The following is a 19,166-nucleotide window of genomic DNA, read 5'->3' as shown; positions in this document are numbered from 1 at the left end:
GAGCTGCTTGATTCTTGTTCTTTTTCATCAAGGCCCAGTGCAGATAACAAACCTCCATAGCGACCTTGCCAGGAACCCTCTGCAGCCGATCTCCACGGGGAATAGCCATGTCTGCTGTGTTTTGTCCCTGCACTCCTGGATTAAGGACTGATACTTAAGGGCCTTCCTCTCATGAGTCACCCTGTATCCTTCCTCCTGTGGCACTATGTGCTCCACCAGGATGATTATCTTGTCTTCGGTGGGCCACAGTACGTTATCTGGTCAAAGTATGGTTTGCACCAGTTCTGGGAACTGGAACTTCCTCCCCACATCAACCCTCATCTCCCATAAAGTACTGGTGAGGCCTCACTTGAGTATTGTGAGCAGCTTTGGGCGCCTTAGCTTAGAAAGTTGTGAGTTAAAAGGAGGTTCATGAAAATTATTCCAGGATTGAATGGTTTGTCATATGAAGAATGTTTGATGGCTCTGGGCCTGTTCTCACTGGAACTCATAAGTATGAGGGGTGACCTCATTGAAACCTATCAAATGGTGAAAGGGCTCGATAGAGTGGATTTGGAGAGGATATTTCCTATGTTGGGAGAGTCTAAGACCAGATGACATAGCCTCAGAATAGAGGGGCAGCCTTTTTGAATGGAAATGAAGAATTTCTTTAGCCAGAGAGTGATGAGGCAGCTATAGAGGATAAGTCTTTATGTATATTTAAGGCAGAGGTTGATAAATTCTTGATTGGGCAGGACATGAAGGGAGATGGGGGCAAGGCAGGAGATTGGGATTGAGAGGGAAAATGGATTAGCCATGATAAAATGGTGAAACAGACATAATTGGCTAAATGGCCTAATTCTGCTCCTGTATCTATGATCTTATAGGCTTATTTCCAGATGAGAAGTTATTTGGTGTTCTGTGGTTGGATATAACATGCACATTGTTGACTGTTGGGGTCTCTATTTGTCCTGCATGATTCAAGTTGGTTGCTGATTGAGAACAAAGAGCCGTAAATTACCAATTGTCACCTGCTGGTAAGAGGTTAATAAATGGATACTGGTTTGGAGCAGAGCTAATAAGAAGGCATTAAAGGTTAGACACGTGACGTGCAGCCAATGACTGAAATGCAATATTCGAATTGCTAAGAAATGAGTATTAAAGAAAACGCTTCGAGTGTGCTGGCAGCGATGATGCTCTGGAGGTTTACTATCGTGGATGTGAGGTTCCCCATTGATATGACGATATGAACTGGACTTTGAGAAACACGTCCAGCAGCAAATATTCCTTTTAACTTGTATTATCTTTTCTATTGTTTGGTTGGTTAAGTTCAAATGTTCTTCCATTGAGATAATAAAGGCCGCGAAGAGTTTATTCATAATAAAGGTTCTTGTTGGTAACTACAGATCCCCGATCATTGTTGCAAGGGGTGATTCTAGTAACAGAATTGGCATCTCTGGGTGGGCTCGAGGTTCAAATTCCCGATGAGTCTGCTGCAGGCTCGAGTCAGACCACGTGGGACACGGTAGCTCGTTTGTGCTGACCCAGATGAAAAATTCAGGGAATTCTGCAAGTCGAAAGGACTTGGATTGTTTTGATTGGAGGGGTTTCCTCCAGAAGTGCGTATTGGGGCAATGGCCCCAATATAGGGAGTATGCTGGACACACCAGCGGTGAAGGTGGCAAAGCTCTTTTAAAAATTGCCAAAGGGAAATTGTCAGACAAGGAATTTAAGTGGCTACTAAAGTCAATGACAGTGGCCTGCCTCAGTGAGGATTTAAAAAGGGTATCAGCAAAAAGCTGACACCAAATGAGATAGATTATGATAGGAAATATAGGATGATGGCAAAAAGCTGAAGCCGAGCAATACCATTGAGAAACTAACAGAGTGGGATAGTTTAAAAGATGAAAACAACACTCCAGGAGGAGGTAGAAACCCTTAAGGGAGCTGGTACTGATTTGCAGGGACTGAGACGGAGAAGTATGGATTTGGTGCTCGTGAACCGATATCAGCTGAAATGTGAGAATTTAGATAAAGGAGTAAACAGGAAGAAGAAGCCATTTTAGCTAAGAACAAATTGGAGGAATTAAAGAAACAGTGCACTGATTTTAAAGCCACTATGTAGGTGATACAGAAATCACCCGAGAAGAAACAATACAATCGATCATACGAAGTGTTTAAAACAGAATCAAAAGGTGCAGGATCAATATGCTACACAGAGAAGAATAATAATTGTCCACTTGCTTCAAAGAGGCAATGATTATACCAGTGCCTAAGAAGAATAATATGAGCTGCCTTAATGACTATCGCCCAGTAGCTCCCACATCTACAGTGATGAATTGCTTTGAGGGGTTGGTTATGACTAGACTGAACACCTACCTCAGCAAGGAGCTGGACACATTACATTTTGCCTAATGCCACAATAGACCAACGGCAGATCAAATCTCAAAGGCTCTCCACACAGCCTTAGACAACCTGGACAATACAAACACTTGTGTCAGGATGCTGTTCATCAACTGTAGCTCAGCATTTAACACCATCATCCCCACAATCCTGATTGAGAACTTACAGAACCTGGGTCTCTGTACTTTCCTCTGCAATTGGATCCTTGACTTCCTAACTGGAAGACCACAATCTGTGCGGATTGGTGATAACATCTCCTCCTCGCTGATGATCGACACTGGTGCACCTCAGGTGTGTGTTTAGCCCACTGCTCTACTCTCTATATACCCATGAATGTATGGCTAGGCATAGCTCAAATACCATATATAAATATACTGATGATACAACTATTGTTGGTAAAATGTCAGATGGAGACAAGTGTGTGTACAGGAGCAAGATATGCCAATTAGTGGAGTGATGTTGCAGCAACAGCCTTGCACTCAACGTCAGTAAGATGAAAGAGCTGATTGTGGAGTTCAGGAAGGGTAAGATGAAGGAACACATATCAATCCTCATAGAGGGATCAGAAGTGGAGAGAGTGAGCATTTTCAAGTTCTTGGGTGTCAAGATTTCTGAGGATCTAACCTGGTCTCAACATATTGATGGAGCTATAAAGAAGGCAAGACTGGAGTTTGAAGAGATTTGATATGTCAATAAAAACACTCAAAAACTTCTATAGATGTACCATGGGGAGCATTCTGACAGGCTGCATCACTGTCTGCTATGGGGGGAGGGGTGCTACTGCACAGGACTGAAAGCACAGGCTGAGGGTTTAGTTGGCTCCATCTTGAGTAAAAAAGTACCAAGGACGTCTGCAAAGAGCGGTATCTCAGAAAAGCAGCATCAACCCAAGGCGCAAGATATAGGAGCCATCGAGTCTGCCCTGCCATTCAATCATGGGCTGATCTAATTATTCTAGTCTTCCCCACTCCCCTGCCTTCTCCCCATACCCTTTGATGCCCTGGCTAATCAAAAACCTATCTATCTCTGACTTAAATTCACCCAGTGACTTGGCCTCTACTGCCACTCGTGGCAACAAATTCCACAGATTTACCACCCTCTGGCCAAAATAATTCCTCTGCATCTCTGTTCTAAATGGACATCTTTCAATCCTGAAGTCGTGCTCTCTTGTCCTGGACGCCCTACCATGGGAAATATCTTTGCCATATCTAATGCATTCAAGCCTTTTAACATTCAGAATGTTTCTATGAGATCCACTCATTCTCCTGAACTCTAGGGAATACAGCCCACCAGTGCTTTATAAAGTCTCAACATTATATTCTTGCTTTAATGTTCTCATCCTCTTGAAATGAATGCCAACATTGCATTTGTCTTCTTCACCACCGACTCAAACTGGAGGTTAAATTTTAGGCATCTGTTGTGATGGAAATGAGACAGATTCTTTGCATCTCAAAGGCAAGGGCTCTGGACACAGAGTTTTAATAATGAGTTTACTTACAAGGGGAGAAGAGCTTGGGAACACAAGTGGCTACAATATTGGCACAAATGTGCTTAGAATAGACGAGCGTGGGGAAAAGTCGGGTCGGCAGTACAATACACGGGAAAATGGTGTGGGGACAGAGTACAGGTACACATCAAGCAAGGGAAAAGTAACTACGATACAGGCTTACAGGCCATACTTTGACTATGGACAGACATGGCTCTCTGCTACAGGTACAACAATAAACACTCACCATGTGTCTCCAGCGGTCTTCAGTCTGGAGTGAAGCAGGGTAGTCCCTCGAGGATGGCAAAAAGAGCGAGCCAAGCACATGTAGTACCCTTTATAGATTGGGGGGGGGGGGGGCTGGTGGGTCCAGCCCAGGTGATTCACTGGAGGGTTAACGGCTTGGTATTAGTTGGGTTAATCCAATTAAGGTGGTCAAGTGTGCATTGATTAGTTGGGAGGGGCAAAATGTTGACTGGCATGTGATGTGCCTTCCGACCAGGTGAGGGCAGTGATATCACATGACAGGCATGGCTCTTTGGATACAGCATCCTGCACAAGGACTCTCAAGTCCCTTTGTATCTCTGCATTTTGTATTTTCTCCCCATCTTAATAATAGTTTATCCATTTATTTCTTCCACCAAATGCATGAATATACACTTTACAACATTGTATATCATTTGCCACTTTTTTGCCCATTCCCCTAAATGACCTAAGTCTCTCTGCAGGCTCTTTGTTTCCTTTGTTTCCTGCTCCTCCACCTATCCTTGTATCATCGGCAGATTTAGCCACAAGTCCATTAATCCCATAGTCCAAATCATAGACATTCATCGTTTTTCACAGAAACTCCAGCCATTGTTGCTCTGCTGTCCTTCCTGCTAGTGTCCCTTTCAGCAACTTTGGCCAGTTCTCCTCTCATGGTATTGTAATTTCCTTTATTACACTGAATTACCGATACATTGGAATTTAGTTTTTCCTTCTCAATGTGATCACTGTTCCCTAAGGGTTTCGAAACCTTAAGCTCTCTCATCACCTCCGGATCATTCCACAACAGCCAATCCCTTTTTTTTCATTGCTACTATCGGGTAGGAGGTACGGAAGCCTGAAGGCACACACTCAGCGATTCGGGAAGTTTCTTTCCCTCTGCCATCCAATTTCTAAATGTACATTGAACTCGTGAACACCACCTCACTTTTTAATATATATTATATCTGTTTTTGTCTGCTTTTTAATCTATTCAATATAAGCATTCTGCAATTGATTTACATATTTATTATTTTTCTTCTGTATTATGCAATACATTGAACTGCTGCTGCTGCTGTTAACAAATCTCACGACACACCCTGATGATAATAAACATGATTCTGATATGTACCTCTCGACATAAAAGAGGAGAAGGGGCTGAATGTGGAGGTATGTATTGGCAAGATTTAGCAGATAAGGCATCCAAATATGGTCATAGCGAGGAGCTTCGCCCCCCCCCCCCTCCGCCGACATACAATCAAAATGAGCCTGTGCTACCGATGCAAACAGGAGGAAATCTGAAGATGCTAGAAATTCAAGCAACTGATGATTGACCCTTCTAGTTACCAGCAGAGGGAGGGGCGGGGGCAGGGAATCAAACCCCAGAATATAACTTACACTACACTATTTGGGGTACAGCAGATGATGCATATTGCTAAGGATATTCTGACATATATGCCCAGGGGACAATCTTAGGGAACTGTTTCAGGTTATTAGTTACCAGAAAGCAATACATGGACTAGATTACTAGATTGATTATAAAGTGCTTGCATCATAACAAATAGTCTGCTTTGCCAGAAGCATATCGGTATGCTGTGGGAACAAAATGAGGACTTAAAGAAATTGGCTGTTATGGGTAATTACAACGGGGACCCAATAAACACGTTATGTAGCTGTTAACCAGAGGAAAGGAAAACGTCACATTTGCGTCCCGTCTGTGGATGGTGTTTCAAGCGGTGTATGGATCAACGACCCACAAATAGATGGTTAAGAACATTAGTGTCTCATAGCACCGGCAAATCTAGAACGATGTTGGAATTATTTGATCCTTAGGAAAATGATTAGAGCTTGGGAGAAGGATGTGCGGGAGGTATATTTTAACTTTAGGAATACTCCTGAGGCCCTTCCGAGAAAATGCACAGAATGTCGTGTGGGAAATGCGGGTCAAGACAGAAGCCAGCAGAGAGATTGTAGAAGGGCAGTACGGCGCTCAATTCTACTGTTTCAGATGTAGTAACGTGGGTCATTTAAGCCCAGAGCTGTACAGCAAACAGTTCATGTAATTTAAATCATAACAAAAATCAGAGATTGGAGTTATAGAGGGTCAGAATGTTCTTTACATGATGAATATAGGCAGAGTAACACATTTCATCGTTTTGTCGGTTTGTATCTGAATATTTGGGAAACGGTTTAACCCTTAGGAATAAGAGATATTCTGAAATGATTGAAAGTAAATGGTTTGGATATTTCAATTGTGTAAAGTGCGTTTCAGAGAGAGAGAAAGTGTGTGTGAGAGGGTGGGAGGGGGAAGAATGAATATATCTGTATATTAAATAGTTGAAAATAGTGCAAAAACGGGGAGAACAGTGAGGTAGTGTTCATAGGTTCAATGCCCGTTTAGGCATCAGATGGCAGAGGGGAAGAAGCTGTTCCTGGATCATTGAGTGGGTGCCTTCAGGCTTCTGTACCTCCTTCCTGATGGTAACAATGCGAAGAGGGCATGTCCTGGGTGATGAGGGTCCTTAATAATGGGCGCTATCTTTCTGAGGCATCATTCTTTGAAAATTTCTTGGGATACTACAGAGGCTAGTACCCATGATGGAGCTGACTAATTTTACAACTTTCTGTAGCTTCTTTTGCTCCTGTGCAGTAGCAGCACCTCCCCCACCCCCCACCCCCACCACCATACTAGGCGGTGATGCAGCCTGTCAGAATGTTCCCCGTATCTGTAGAATTTTGGGTGACAAACCAAATCTCCTCGCACTCCTCATGAAATATAGCTGCTGTCTTGCCTTCTTTGTAGCTGCATCAGTATGTTTGGACCAGGTCAGATCCTCAGAGATATTGACACACAGGAACTTGAAACTGCTCAGTCTCTCCTCTTCTGATCTCTTTATGAGGATTGGTTCATGTTCCCTCGTGCATCCTTCCTGAAGTCCACAATCAGCTCCTTGGTCGTACTGATGCTGAGTGCAAGGTTGTTGCTGCAACACCACTCACGAGCTGGTGTATCTCATTCCTGTACACCCTCTCGTCTCTGTCTGAGATTCTGTCAACAATAGTTGTATTATCAGCAAGTGTATAGCTGGCACACAGTCATGGGAGCATAAAGAGTAGAGCAGTGGGCTGAACACACAACCCTGAGGTGCCAGTGCTGATCTTCAGCAAAGAGGAGATGTTATTACTAATCTGCACAAGTTGTGATCTTCTGGTTAGGAAGCCTTTAAATGATGTATGACCTATCTTTAAATTTTTGATTACAGAGTCGTATTCCTTTATGTGTTATGCTATAAAATTTTGATCAATTTTATTACAATATATGAATTATATATACAAGTTATGTTGAGATGTATCTATGTGTTGCACTCTGTAAATCTTTTTTTTCTTCTGAATAAAAATATTGTAAAAAAAAAAGGAAGTCAAGGATCCAATTGCAGAAGGAAGTACAGAGGCACAGGTTCTGTAGCTTATCAATCAGAACTGTGGGAATGATAGTGTTAAATGCTGAACTATATCAACTGTATCAGTGCGAGATTTAAAGTGTCTTTGAATACACCTGCCAGTTGGTTGGGACAAGTTTTTAGAGCCTTACCAGGTACTCCATCAGGGCGTGCTGCCTTGTGAGTGTTCACCCACCTGAAAGACAGCCTGACGTCAGCCTCTGAGACAGAAATCACAGGGTCACTGAGTATAGCAGGGATCTTCACAGTTGTAGTTATATTCTGCCTTTCAAATCCGGCATAAAAGGCATTCAGCTCATCTGGTAGTGAAACATTTCTAGGAAGTAATGTCCTGTAAGCCCCTGCCAGAGTCGACCTGCATCCAGTCTCATCTCCAACTTTTGTTTCTTTACTCTTGAAATAACCCGTTGTATGCCATACCTGGTCTTCTTGTACTAATGGGGCTCCTCCACCCAGCAGTTTTTTCTTCTCTTCCATGGTTATTTGAAAATTGTGTGAAAGCTTTTCTTGGAGGTAATTAACAGTTTATTTTTTTCTCAACAATATTTTTATTGCTTTTTTAAATCAAACATAGTACAAAGGTGGTTTGAGCAGTACAAAACAAGTTTAAAAAATGTACAATTCACATCTATAAAAGAGATGCACCCATTGTACAATCATACTTTGGTTGCCTCCCTGCCCCGACCTACCCCTCCCAATTCCCTTCTCCAAGCCATCATTGCATTAGTCACAGAACTGCATTGGCATAGAGAAGGTGTATATTAAGTTTTGCAGTTACTTGTGGAAGGTTCTAAAGGAATAACAGTACAAACATTGATTTTTGTTTGTCCTGACAATTTTTGTTTTGTGTTTCTTTATTCACTTTCCATGGAAAAATTGACATTCCGCACTGGCCAGGAGTAATCTGGGTTGAGAATGAAACTTGTGCATCTCTGTTCTAGAAAGGAGATGCCCACATTTCTGAGGGAAATGGGCATTTGGGGAAATTGCTCATTAGTGGATAGTTAGATTTGAAATTAATATTTTGGGAAGACTGGAACATTTGAAAAGCAATCCTAAAAGCTACTTTTACTAACAAAATGCTTTCTTCTACAGAATATAAAAGATGTTGCTCAAGACCTTTGACATATTGATAGAGTTTGAGATCCCTTGGAAAATAGTTTTGAAGCTACCAGTATTTTGTTATGTAAAGTGCAAATGGAAGCTAAATTTAAATATTGGACTGGTCCAAAAAGCAATTCAGCATTTTTCTAGCTACTACTGGATGTTCAAGTTAAAATGTCGTAGTCAGTCAGCTAATCTTTATTGATAATCTTTATTGTACTGCAGAACCCCATGGGTATCTGGATATGATAGCAAACGATCCCAAGGGACCATTTGTATCTGAATAATAAGGGGGGCAGGAGTGAAAAGAAATTGGAAAGCAATACCCAAGAACAAAGAAGGCTCATCGTCCGTACAGATGGGTGAGAGGAGTGATGTGTGTGGTATATATGTCGAGGATGAAGAGGGCCAAGGAAGGCTAAGTTTAGCTATAAAATTACCCAACACCATGAGTGCTCAGGCAGCTGCAGTATTGATGCACCATCAATAACTCACTCTGAGACGTAAGGCGAGATATCGGCTTTTATTGACTGGAAGAAGGAACCAGAAGTGAGTGACCATCATACTACGTCCTGGAGACTGAGGCCGAGCATAGGCCTCAGATCGCCTTTATACAGGGACCTGTGCGAGGAGCCACAGGAGCAGTCAGCAGGGGGCGTGTCCAGACAGGCACATGTAGTTCACCACAAGTATATGTGGTTAGCCACCTAGAAAGCTGCCAGAATCGTCATACACTTTGATAGCATAGAATGTACACTTGTCATAGCATTACAGAGCAGTTGCCTCTGTGGGAAGCGAGTGCGTTTGTTTCAGCAGAAGGAAGGCCTCTCCCATCTGCTGCTCTGTTGCGGTATATATTTGAAAGAGCCCAAGGGGAAAGAATATGGAGCCATAAAGGTGAAAGCCCACTCAGATTTATCCTGAGGGGAATAGGAAGGCTGATGAGTTAGTGCTTTAAATGGGTAGGAGTCGCAGCCAGTAGAAGAAAGGTAAAGAGTTTAAAAACTAAAAGAAGGAGCAGGGTCAGAAATATACAAAGAGCCATGTGTTGTATGAGCCATGTATGTGTTGAGGGTGGAGTAGTCCTAGTGTATATGAAGGGAAGTTTGTGGTCCTAGAGGGAGGACAAAATCAGATGATCCGCTGGTATCATGATCTAAGGGGATACCAGGGAGCCGACAGCACCCTGGAAAAGACAAAGGTGTATTAGTGTCCTAGGATGGACACCTGCATATACCACTTATCCTAAGGAAGTACATAAACCTGAAATCTGTACTATATGTGCTAGTTGGTTGCTCGCCATGATTGGTATGTATCTTGTTACATCCGTAGCCCCCTCCTTTGTGAGAATCGCAAGATCACTGTTGGGTTGGGTCAAGGGATCCAGGAAATGAGAGAGAGACGTGCAGAATGTCCCCCCCCAGCGATGTAAAGCTGCGGGACATGGCCATTGTCTCTGGAAGGCGAAGTGTGGATTGGAGACTATGCTACGTGAATGCCCTCAGGCAAAGTGGGCTGGTTGAGGGAGAGATTGCATCACCCCCAACCTGATTGACATCTATGACCCTGTGAGTCAGGATAAAAGAGGGTCTGCAGGAACAGCCCCTCAGACGCACCAGAAGAAACGTTAAGTGACCACGTAACAGCAAGAAGTCATCCGAAGGAGGCCACGTGCGGTCAGTTCCGTTGCTGGAATTGGTGGCTGGAACCACAGAAAACGGCTATTAGCTAACAACAGGGAAACCCACTCCCCTGACTCAACGGATTGGCATCATAAAAGACCTGGGCAAGTTTAAACCGCCTCGCTCTTAAACCCCAAAACGCTGCAGCTTGAACGAACTAACAGATCCTGTTATATTTCCATCGGACAATACATTATCCCCTAGACAACGATAGAGCTATTTCTTATTGGTTATTATTATACCTGCACTTTAGATTTAGTATTGACGACGCATATTATCTGTATGGTTGCATTAATCTTATTTTTGTGCCCCTTTATCAATAAATACTTTTAAAAATAGTACCATCAGACTTCAACGGACCTATCTTTCCTGGTAAGTGACCCAATTACGGGGTTTCGTAACAATCTATTACAGCTTGATGCGCACCATGTATCAAATTGGGTTTCAGATGAGTAATAGGAGGGGTGATTGATAAGTTCGTAGCCTAAGGTAGAAGGAGTCAATTTAAGAAAACCTAGCACATTTATTTTTCCTACATTTACACACTTAGTCCAGTGGTCGTGGAGCATGTGGATCCCTTCTTTGTAGAAGTCAGCGTCTTGGACCTCCAGATGTGGTCCAGCATGGGGTGATTTATAAGTTTGTGGCCTAAGGCAGAAGATGACATTAACTTTAAACTTTCTGCATTTTCACTCAGAGTTGAACTGCATGTGCATGTAACGAGAGCTGTATAACTCATCGCCTTCTACATTAGGCCACGAACTTATCAATCACCACTGCTGTGGACCACTTCTATAAAGAAGGGACCCGTATGCTCCACGACCACTGGACTAAGTGTGTAAGTGTAGGAGGGGCCTATTTTGAAAAATAAATGTGCTAGGTTTTCTAATATTGACTCCTACCTTAAGCACGAACTTATCATCAATCCTTGTAGTATGGGTTGGAGAAAAGGTACCCTTGTGTCATATTAGAAGTCTTAAACTATCTAAGAGAGTACTGGGTACCTGTGATGGTTTTATGATGGTGCAGTATTTCATATTCCCCAACATGGAAATAGTTTAACCTACCATTTGAAAAGGATTTACAATGTGGGCAAATATCATGAGAATACTTGGCTATCCTTAAGTAACCCACCAACACATGCTGTTGTTATTAATGGTACTTGGAAAGGGATAGATTTATCAAGATGCCGTCAAAGCACTTACCCAGCAGAGATGACACAACAGAAATGTCTGAATTGTGGTTTCAGTACTAATGAGAATTGTTCATTGTCTATTCTGCCTGTAAATAATGAGTTTTTCTTACAATATGCAATGGAGAGTGGAACAGACAAAGTGACAGCAACAACGACTTATACCAAGGGATGGGAAGAATGTCTTTTGGAAAGTCACAATGTTGCATTTGGGAGCGTGACTTTAGTTTTGACTACTGGAGGTTGAACTTTGCCTCAGCCAGCAGTAGCTAAGGTAATGAAGGAGAACCTTTCAGTCCAACGCACTGATACGGGTTGATAGTTGTGGGACTACGTTGTTACCGAATTGCAACCAATTCCTCATTTGACTACAGACTGGACACAAGTTGAGAAGTAGGCAAATGAGGTAATCCATCAATGGACTAAACATACAAAAGTTATTAAGACACACTGATAAAGCAAATTACATATTGAGTGACTCCGACTTCTGGGATAACTTTTGAAATTGGGGATCAAATATATCCATGGCTGAGGATAATATTGCATGCTGCTGTAATATCAATTTTATATACCCTGGTAATTGTATAATGTGTATCACCTTAAAAGGTGGAAGGCTGAAGTTGAACAGAAGGAAGAGGATGGTGTAGAGATGATGATTGTCTGTATACAGAGTGCATAAATTCAACAAGTAAATGCTACCTTTATCTTTGTATGATGTAAGCATCACACACATGCTGGGGGTTCATGACAGTGCTATGAGTAGTTAACAGATTAGAGGACGATAGTGATCTTAAGATAAATATCTTTGGATCAACAGGAGGGAGATGTTGGCCAGAAGGAACTACAGTTTACAATTCAGTGTATTCGAGTGAATCAAGGACAGTGGAAGCAAACAGACCAATTGCCTTTGTTCCTGCCATGACCAAGGAGACGGAGGCTACTATTTTATGAAGTGACACTGTTCTCCATTTTGTGAGCTAAACTGGCTTGGCTTGAGCAGCGTTTTAAAGTTGACACAATTATGCTCCAGGTAATCTGCTGGATGAGGGATCATTTCCAATAGTCAGAGAAACAAACCCTTTGGCCCATCTAATCCATGCTGAAGACATTTAGACATCGACCTGCACTGGGACCGTAACTCTCCATACCCCTACTATCCATGTACCTATCCAAACTTCTCTTAAACTTGATTAGTTTGCATACACTGCTTGTGCTGGAAGCTCATTCCACATGATCCTCCGAGAAACAGTATCCCCTCAGGTTCCCCTTAAACTTCTCCTTCCTCACCCTTAACCCCATGACCTCACCCAACCTCAGTGGAAACTTTGTCTACCTCTATCAAATCTCCTCTCAATCTTCAACATTCTAAAGAATACAGTTCTAGCCTATTCAATCTTTCCTTATAACTCAGATGCTCCAAACCCGGCAACATCCTTGTAAATTTTTTCTGTACTCTTTCAACGTTGTCAATATCTTTCCTGTAGGTAGGTGACCAAAACTGCACACAAATGCTCCAAATTAGGCCTCACCAATGTCTTATACAACTTCAATCTAACATCCTATCTCCTGTACTAAACGTGCCAAAAGCTTTCTTTACAATCCTATCTACCTGTGATGCTATTTTCAATAAATCATGTACCTGTATTCCCAGATAACTTTGTTCTGTCACACTCAGCACCCTATTGTTCAATGTGTAAGACCTACACTGCTTGGTTCTACCGATGTGCAAAACTTTGCACTCATCTGCATTAAATTCCATCTGCCATTTTTCCAGCTGATGTAGATCCCTTTGCAAGCCACGACAGTCTTCCTCACACTCCACTGCACCGCAATCTTGGTGTCATCTACAAATCTGCCGATCCAATTGACCACATTATCATCAGATCTTTTGATATAGATGACAAACAACCCAGCACCGATCCTTGCGGCACACCACGAGGCACAGGGCCTCCAGTCAGAGAAGCAACCCTGTATTATCAATCTCTGGCTTTTCCCACAAAGCCAATGTCTAAACCAATTTACTACCTCATCTTGAATACTGAGCGACTGAACCTCCCTTAAGGGACCTTGGCAAATGCCTTGGTAAAGTCCACTGCCTTGCCTTTATCCAGTTTCCTGGTAACTTCCTAGAAAAAACTCTTAAGGTTGGCTAGACATGACCTACCATGCTGACTATCCTTAATCAATCCATGTCTTTGCAAATACTTATATATCCAGTCCCTTAGAATACTTTTCAACAACTGATGTCAGAATCACAGGCCTATAATTTCTTCCTCTGGTACCTCTCCTGCCGCTAAGGATGATTTACTGTAAATATCTCTGCCAGGATCCTGGTAACCTGCACTTGCCTCTCATAGGGTTCGAGGAAATGCCTTGTCAAGCCTTGAGGACTGATCCACCCTGATTTACCTCAGGATAGCAAACGTAATCAGTACAGAGCCCGTGAAGATGCTGCTGCTTTACTTCACTTTTATAGACTCTGTGTCCATCTCTTGAGTAAGTACAGCTGTAAAAAAATATTTAAGATCTCCGCTATCTGATTTGGCTCTGGGCTTGCATTACCTTTCTGGTCTTCCAGAGGACCAAAATTTTGACCTTTGCAATCCTTTTGATCTTAACATATCTGTAGAATTCCTTAGGGTTCTCCTTCACGTTGTCTGCTAGAGCAACTTCATATCTTCCTTTAGTTCCAATTTCTTTAAGTGTTCGCTTGTATTTCTTACATTCCATAAGCACGTCATTTGTTGCTTTTTTTTTTCTCTTAACCAGGGCCTCAGTGTCTCTTGAAAACCAAAATTCCCTACACTTGCTATCTTTACCTTTTATTCTGACAGGCACATACAAGCTTTGTACTCTCAAAATTGTGTTTTTGAAGGCCTCCCACTTAGCACTTGCCAGAAGACAGTCTCTCCCAATCCACAATTGCCAGATCATTTCTAGTACCATCAAAATTGCCCTTACTCCAATTTAAAATCTCAACCCACGGACCACACCCATCTTCCTTTGCATTTACTTTGAAACTCATTGCATTGTGGTAAAACATTCCCCTACACAAACTTATGTCACCTGCTCCGTTTTATTCCCTAACAGCTAATCCAGAATGGCATGCTCTTGGTGGGACTTCTACAAGCTGATGAAGCGAACTTTCCTGAACACATTTGACAAACTCTATCCTATCTTGGCCTTTTACAGTATGGGATTCCCAGTCAATATATGGAAAGTTAAAAATCACGCACTACAATAATTTTAAGTTCCTTGCAACAATCTGTGATCTCTTTACAAATTTATTCCTCTAAATCCCCAGCACTGTAGGGTAGTCTGTAATTTAGCCCCATTAACGTGGTCATGCCTTTCCCGTTTCTCAGGTCCACCCATAATACCTCATGAGATGAGTTCACCAGTTTGCCCTGATGGAGCACTGCCGTGACATTTACCCTGACTAGTAATGCCACTCCTCCTCCTTTAATCCCTCCCATTCTGTCGCATCTACGACAACGGAACCCCGGAATATTGAGCCATCAGTCCTGCCCTTCCTGCAACCAATTCTCACTAATGGCTGCAATATCATAATTCCAGATTTTGATCCAAGCCCAGAGCTCATCCACCTTTCCTATGATACTTCTGGCACCGAAATACAAGCAGCTCAGGGCACAGGTCGCACCTTGCTCAACCTTTTGATTCCTGACTTGGTCCGAGGTCTTACCAACATCTGTGTCCACAACCTCTCCACTAACTGTTCTGGCACTCTGGTTCCCGTCCCTCTGAAACTCTTAGTTTAAACCCCACTGTGCAGCATTAGCAAACCTTCCCGCTACAATATTAGTCCCCTTCTAGTTTAGGTGCAAACTATCCCTTCTGTACAGGACCCACCTTCCCTGGATACAAAATAATATTCCCTCCTTCCTTTACAAACTCTTGAGCCACATGTTAAACTGTATAATTTTCCAAGTTCTGGCCTCACTAGCACGTGGCACAGGTAGCAAACCTGAGATCACAACTCCGGAGGTCCTGCCCTGTAACTTAGCACCTAACTCCCTGAATGCCCTATGCAGAACTTCTGTTCCTCTGGCATTTCTCTATCTCTCTATACAGACAGGGCAAGACCTTTACCCACTTTGTCTATGTAACTGGCACCAATATGTACCACGACCTCTGGCAGCTCATCCTCCCTGTTGGGCCGCTCTGAAACACCCTGGACCCTAACACCTGGGTGGAAAGCACCATCTTCCTGAAGGGCCTCTGCTGAAATGTCGACTGTACTCTTTTCCACAGATGCTCCCTGGCCTGCTGAGTTCCTCCAGCATTTTGTATATGTTGCTTGGATTTCCAGCATCTGCAGATTTTCTCTTGTTTGAGGCTAACAGGTGACCTGGCACAGGTTTATGAAACGAGAGGTGCAGAGGATAGGTGGTACAATCTTGCTACTTATGAGGTCAAGAAGTCTTAAACTGGACAGCAGAGGTGTAAGATGACTGGGGAAACATTTAAAGGGACAGGTGATATGAGGGGTGATTTGATAGAGGTGTATAAAATTAAGATGGGTATAGATAGAGCAAGCAGGCTTTTTCCACTGAGGCCAGGGGAGAAAAAAACCAGAGGTCATGGGTTAAGGGTGAAGGGGGAAAAGTTTAAAGGGAACATGGGGGGGGGGCTTCTTCACACAAGAGAGTGGTGGGAGTGTGGAACGAGCTGCCAGATGAAGTGGTGAACGCGGGCTCAGTTTTAACATTTAAGAAAAACTGGGATGGGTACATGGATGAGAGGTGTATGGAGGGATATGGCCCAGGTGCAGGTCAGTGGGACTAGGCAGAAAAATGGTTCGGCACAGCCAAGAAGGCCCAAAAGGCCTGTTTCTGTGCTGTAATGTTCTATGGACAGGCTGCCTACACGGAGGTAGGTTAGAAGGAGTTGTCAAAAGTGGGAGAAACAACTACAATTAAGACACAAACAGGTACATAAATACAAAAGGTTTAGAGCAATATGGGCCAAACATAAACAAATGGGATCAGCTCAGGAGGGCACCTTAGCTGGCAGTGATGAGATGGGCCAAAGGGCCTGTTTCTGTGCTGCGACTCAGTGCCACCGGTAACGTACTCTCCCCCAGACCCAAAAAACCTGAACCGTCAAAGTATGTGAAGTTCACAGTTTTATTTAGGAGAGTGAAAAGATCAGGTGAGAAGAGGGGTAGAGAAAGGAGGGGTAGGGTGTAGGGGGAGACAGGGTCTGTAGAGAGGAGAGGAGAAAAGGCAGCAGGGGTGAGGAGGAAAGTAAAAAGGGTTGGGTGGAGAAGAGGAGTGGGTAGGGAGAGGGGGAGAGGGAGCTGGACAAGAGGGGAGTGAGGAATCAAGTACTGAGGCGAGTCCTACTTCTTCTCTCCGCACCATCCTGCCCTCAGCCATTCACTGGTGGGTCGTCCTTGCTGGTAGCGGGGAGATGGAGCCTGAGCTTGCGGAGGGAGTGCAGAATATGGGGTGGGAGTGTGGAGAGGAAGGTGGGGGTCGGGGGGAGGGAGGGGGAGGTTGGTGGGAGGGCAATCTCCCGGCAGTGTAGGTGCAGACCCAGGTGACGTGACACTGGTTGGGTCAAGCCCAGGAGGGTGAGTATTGAGCGAGGTAGCTTCTGTGTGGAGACAGGAGAATGAGTTAGTGTGGTGTGAGAGGGGGAAGACTCCCAGCCCTCTAACACCTCCCACTCCCTCCCCCTTCCCTCCTGCCTCTTTTCCCCTCACACCTCACTCCATCCCGTGCCTTCTCTCCCCTCTGGTCCCTTGCTCCCTCTCCCTGAGCCACTCACCCCTTCTCTCCGGCCCCTCCCTCCACACATACCTGTGGCTCCAGGCTGCTCCACTTGGAATACTTGTGGTCACCGAGGACAGGGCAGCCGAGACCCAGGGCCATGTGCACCCGCACCTGGTGCTTCACGGCTGAAGAGAGAGGAGATGGTCAGTGGGCCCCGCTGTGGGGAGGATTCACCGAGGTTCTTACTTCCTAATCGACTCCCTCCCCATGACTCTCTGCCTCCTTTCCCTGCACCCCACCCAATCTGTGATCCCCACCTCAGTCTTCAAGACCCTATCCTGCCTATGCACCCCTCCCCATCTCCATGAACCTAACCCTCCCATGCGCCCCTCCCAATCTCCATGACCCCATCCCTTCCAAGCCCCTCCTGTCTCCATAATCCCATTCCCCCATTGTGCCGCTCCCTCTCCGCGACCCTCTCTCCCTCACCTATACCCCTACCCATCTCTGTAACACCCTCCCTTTCCCACACCTCAAGCCGTACATTATTTTCTCTCCCTGCTCCCCCTCTCCTGTTCCACGAGGGTGATTGATCTAGTGACTGCTACAGCAAGAAATGAGGCCCTTCAGCCCACCTGAATCATACCAATCAAAATCCTGCAGGATTTGGAAGTGGAACACACTGATCCCAGTCTCCCTCTGTCCAATTCTGTCTCTCCCCAATCAATCTTTGCAAGTTCCCGTCTATCTCTTAAAATTGGCCCTAATTGAGAACTTTAACTTTCAGGCTAGAACTCCCATTTTTCCAAAGTTATTTTTTAAAGATAATCAAAATTGGATCTATTATTACTGACTTGAATCATGAAATTTGCTGCTTGGGGAAAGCAGTACGGTGCAAGACAAAATATAACTCCAAGTTGCCAAATAAATAAATAAATAGATAAATAAATAGATAGATAGATAGATAGATAGATATTGATAAAGAAGAATAGTGAGACAGTGAGCAACAGACACAGAGTGCTGGAGGAACAGCAGGTCAGGCAGCATCAAGAGAAATTAACAAAAGTCAACATTTCAGACCAAGTCCCTTCCTCAGGACTGGGATAGTGAGGTAGTGTTCACAGATTAATGGACCATCCTAAAATCTGATGGTTGAAGGGAAGAAGCTGTTCTCAAAACATTAAGAGTGGGTCTTCAGTAACAAGGAGAATACCCTCCCCTTGTTACTGAAGACCCACTCTTCACGTTTTGGATGGTGAACACCCTTCATGTTGAAGCATTGTGCCTTGAAGATGAATTCAAGATGATGGGGTGGGTTGTGCCTATGATGGAGCTGCCTGAGCCTACAGCCGTTTGCAATCCTATGCATTGGGACTTCCATACTACATGGTCCCAAAGTGCCCCTCCACCAACACCTCAGCCACCAGCCTCCTCTAGCTGAACTATCTATGCATTGTTTGGGAAACTTCCCCTGGACACACTGAACAGCTTCTGCCCCATCCATGTAGCCCCAGTTCATCACAGAGCCACTAAACCTTCTTAATATTCACACTTCATTATTCCTACACTACCCGCAATTTCACTGCATGTGTGATCGTGCTCTCGCTCACACTGAGGCAAGCACAGAGCAGTTCAGCAGAGGAACAGGTCTTTCGGCACACATCGTCCACACCGACCAGGGTGCCAAATTAAACTCTGACCTGGCTCCCTGTGCGTGGTCCATATTTCTGTTCCCACTGGTCGAGCACCTAACTGAATGCTTCTTGAATGCTGTCATACCTGCTTCCGCCACCAATGCCCCTGAAAGCCTGTTGCAGAAACCTGCCCCTCTGTGTTAAGTATGCTTACCTCACACACCTCCCTTAAACATATGTCCTC

General features: G+C 44.0%; 1 protein-coding gene across 3 annotated transcripts in view; it reads right to left on the bottom strand.

The window, feature by feature from the left end:
- Positions 1-8,158: 8,158 nt before the first annotated feature.
- The window catches only part of rpusd4 (RNA pseudouridine synthase D4), a 33,796-nt gene continuing 22,788 nt past the window's right edge, over positions 8,159-19,166 (bottom strand). For 2 of the 3 annotated variants that reach the window (XM_059954056.1, XM_059954055.1), the window contains exons 6-7: positions 17,376-17,473; positions 16,684-17,169 (exon numbers count right to left, since the gene is read on the bottom strand). In XM_059954056.1, coding sequence (XP_059810039.1) covers positions 16,942-17,169; positions 17,376-17,473 — 326 coding nt within the window. In that variant the 3' untranslated portion in view covers positions 16,684-16,941. Of the gene's footprint in view, positions 10,379-16,683; positions 17,170-17,375; positions 17,474-19,166 lie in introns of those variants that run through there. The other variant, XM_059954058.1, reaches the window with a different exon arrangement.

Source organism: Hypanus sabinus, chromosome 29, assembly GCF_030144855.1.
Source record: "Hypanus sabinus isolate sHypSab1 chromosome 29, sHypSab1.hap1, whole genome shotgun sequence".
In the NCBI taxonomy this organism is placed as follows: Eukaryota; Metazoa; Chordata; class Chondrichthyes; order Myliobatiformes; family Dasyatidae; genus Hypanus; species Hypanus sabinus.
Note: the sequence above shows the minus strand (reverse complement) of the source record. Positions and strands in the feature narration are given on the sequence as shown.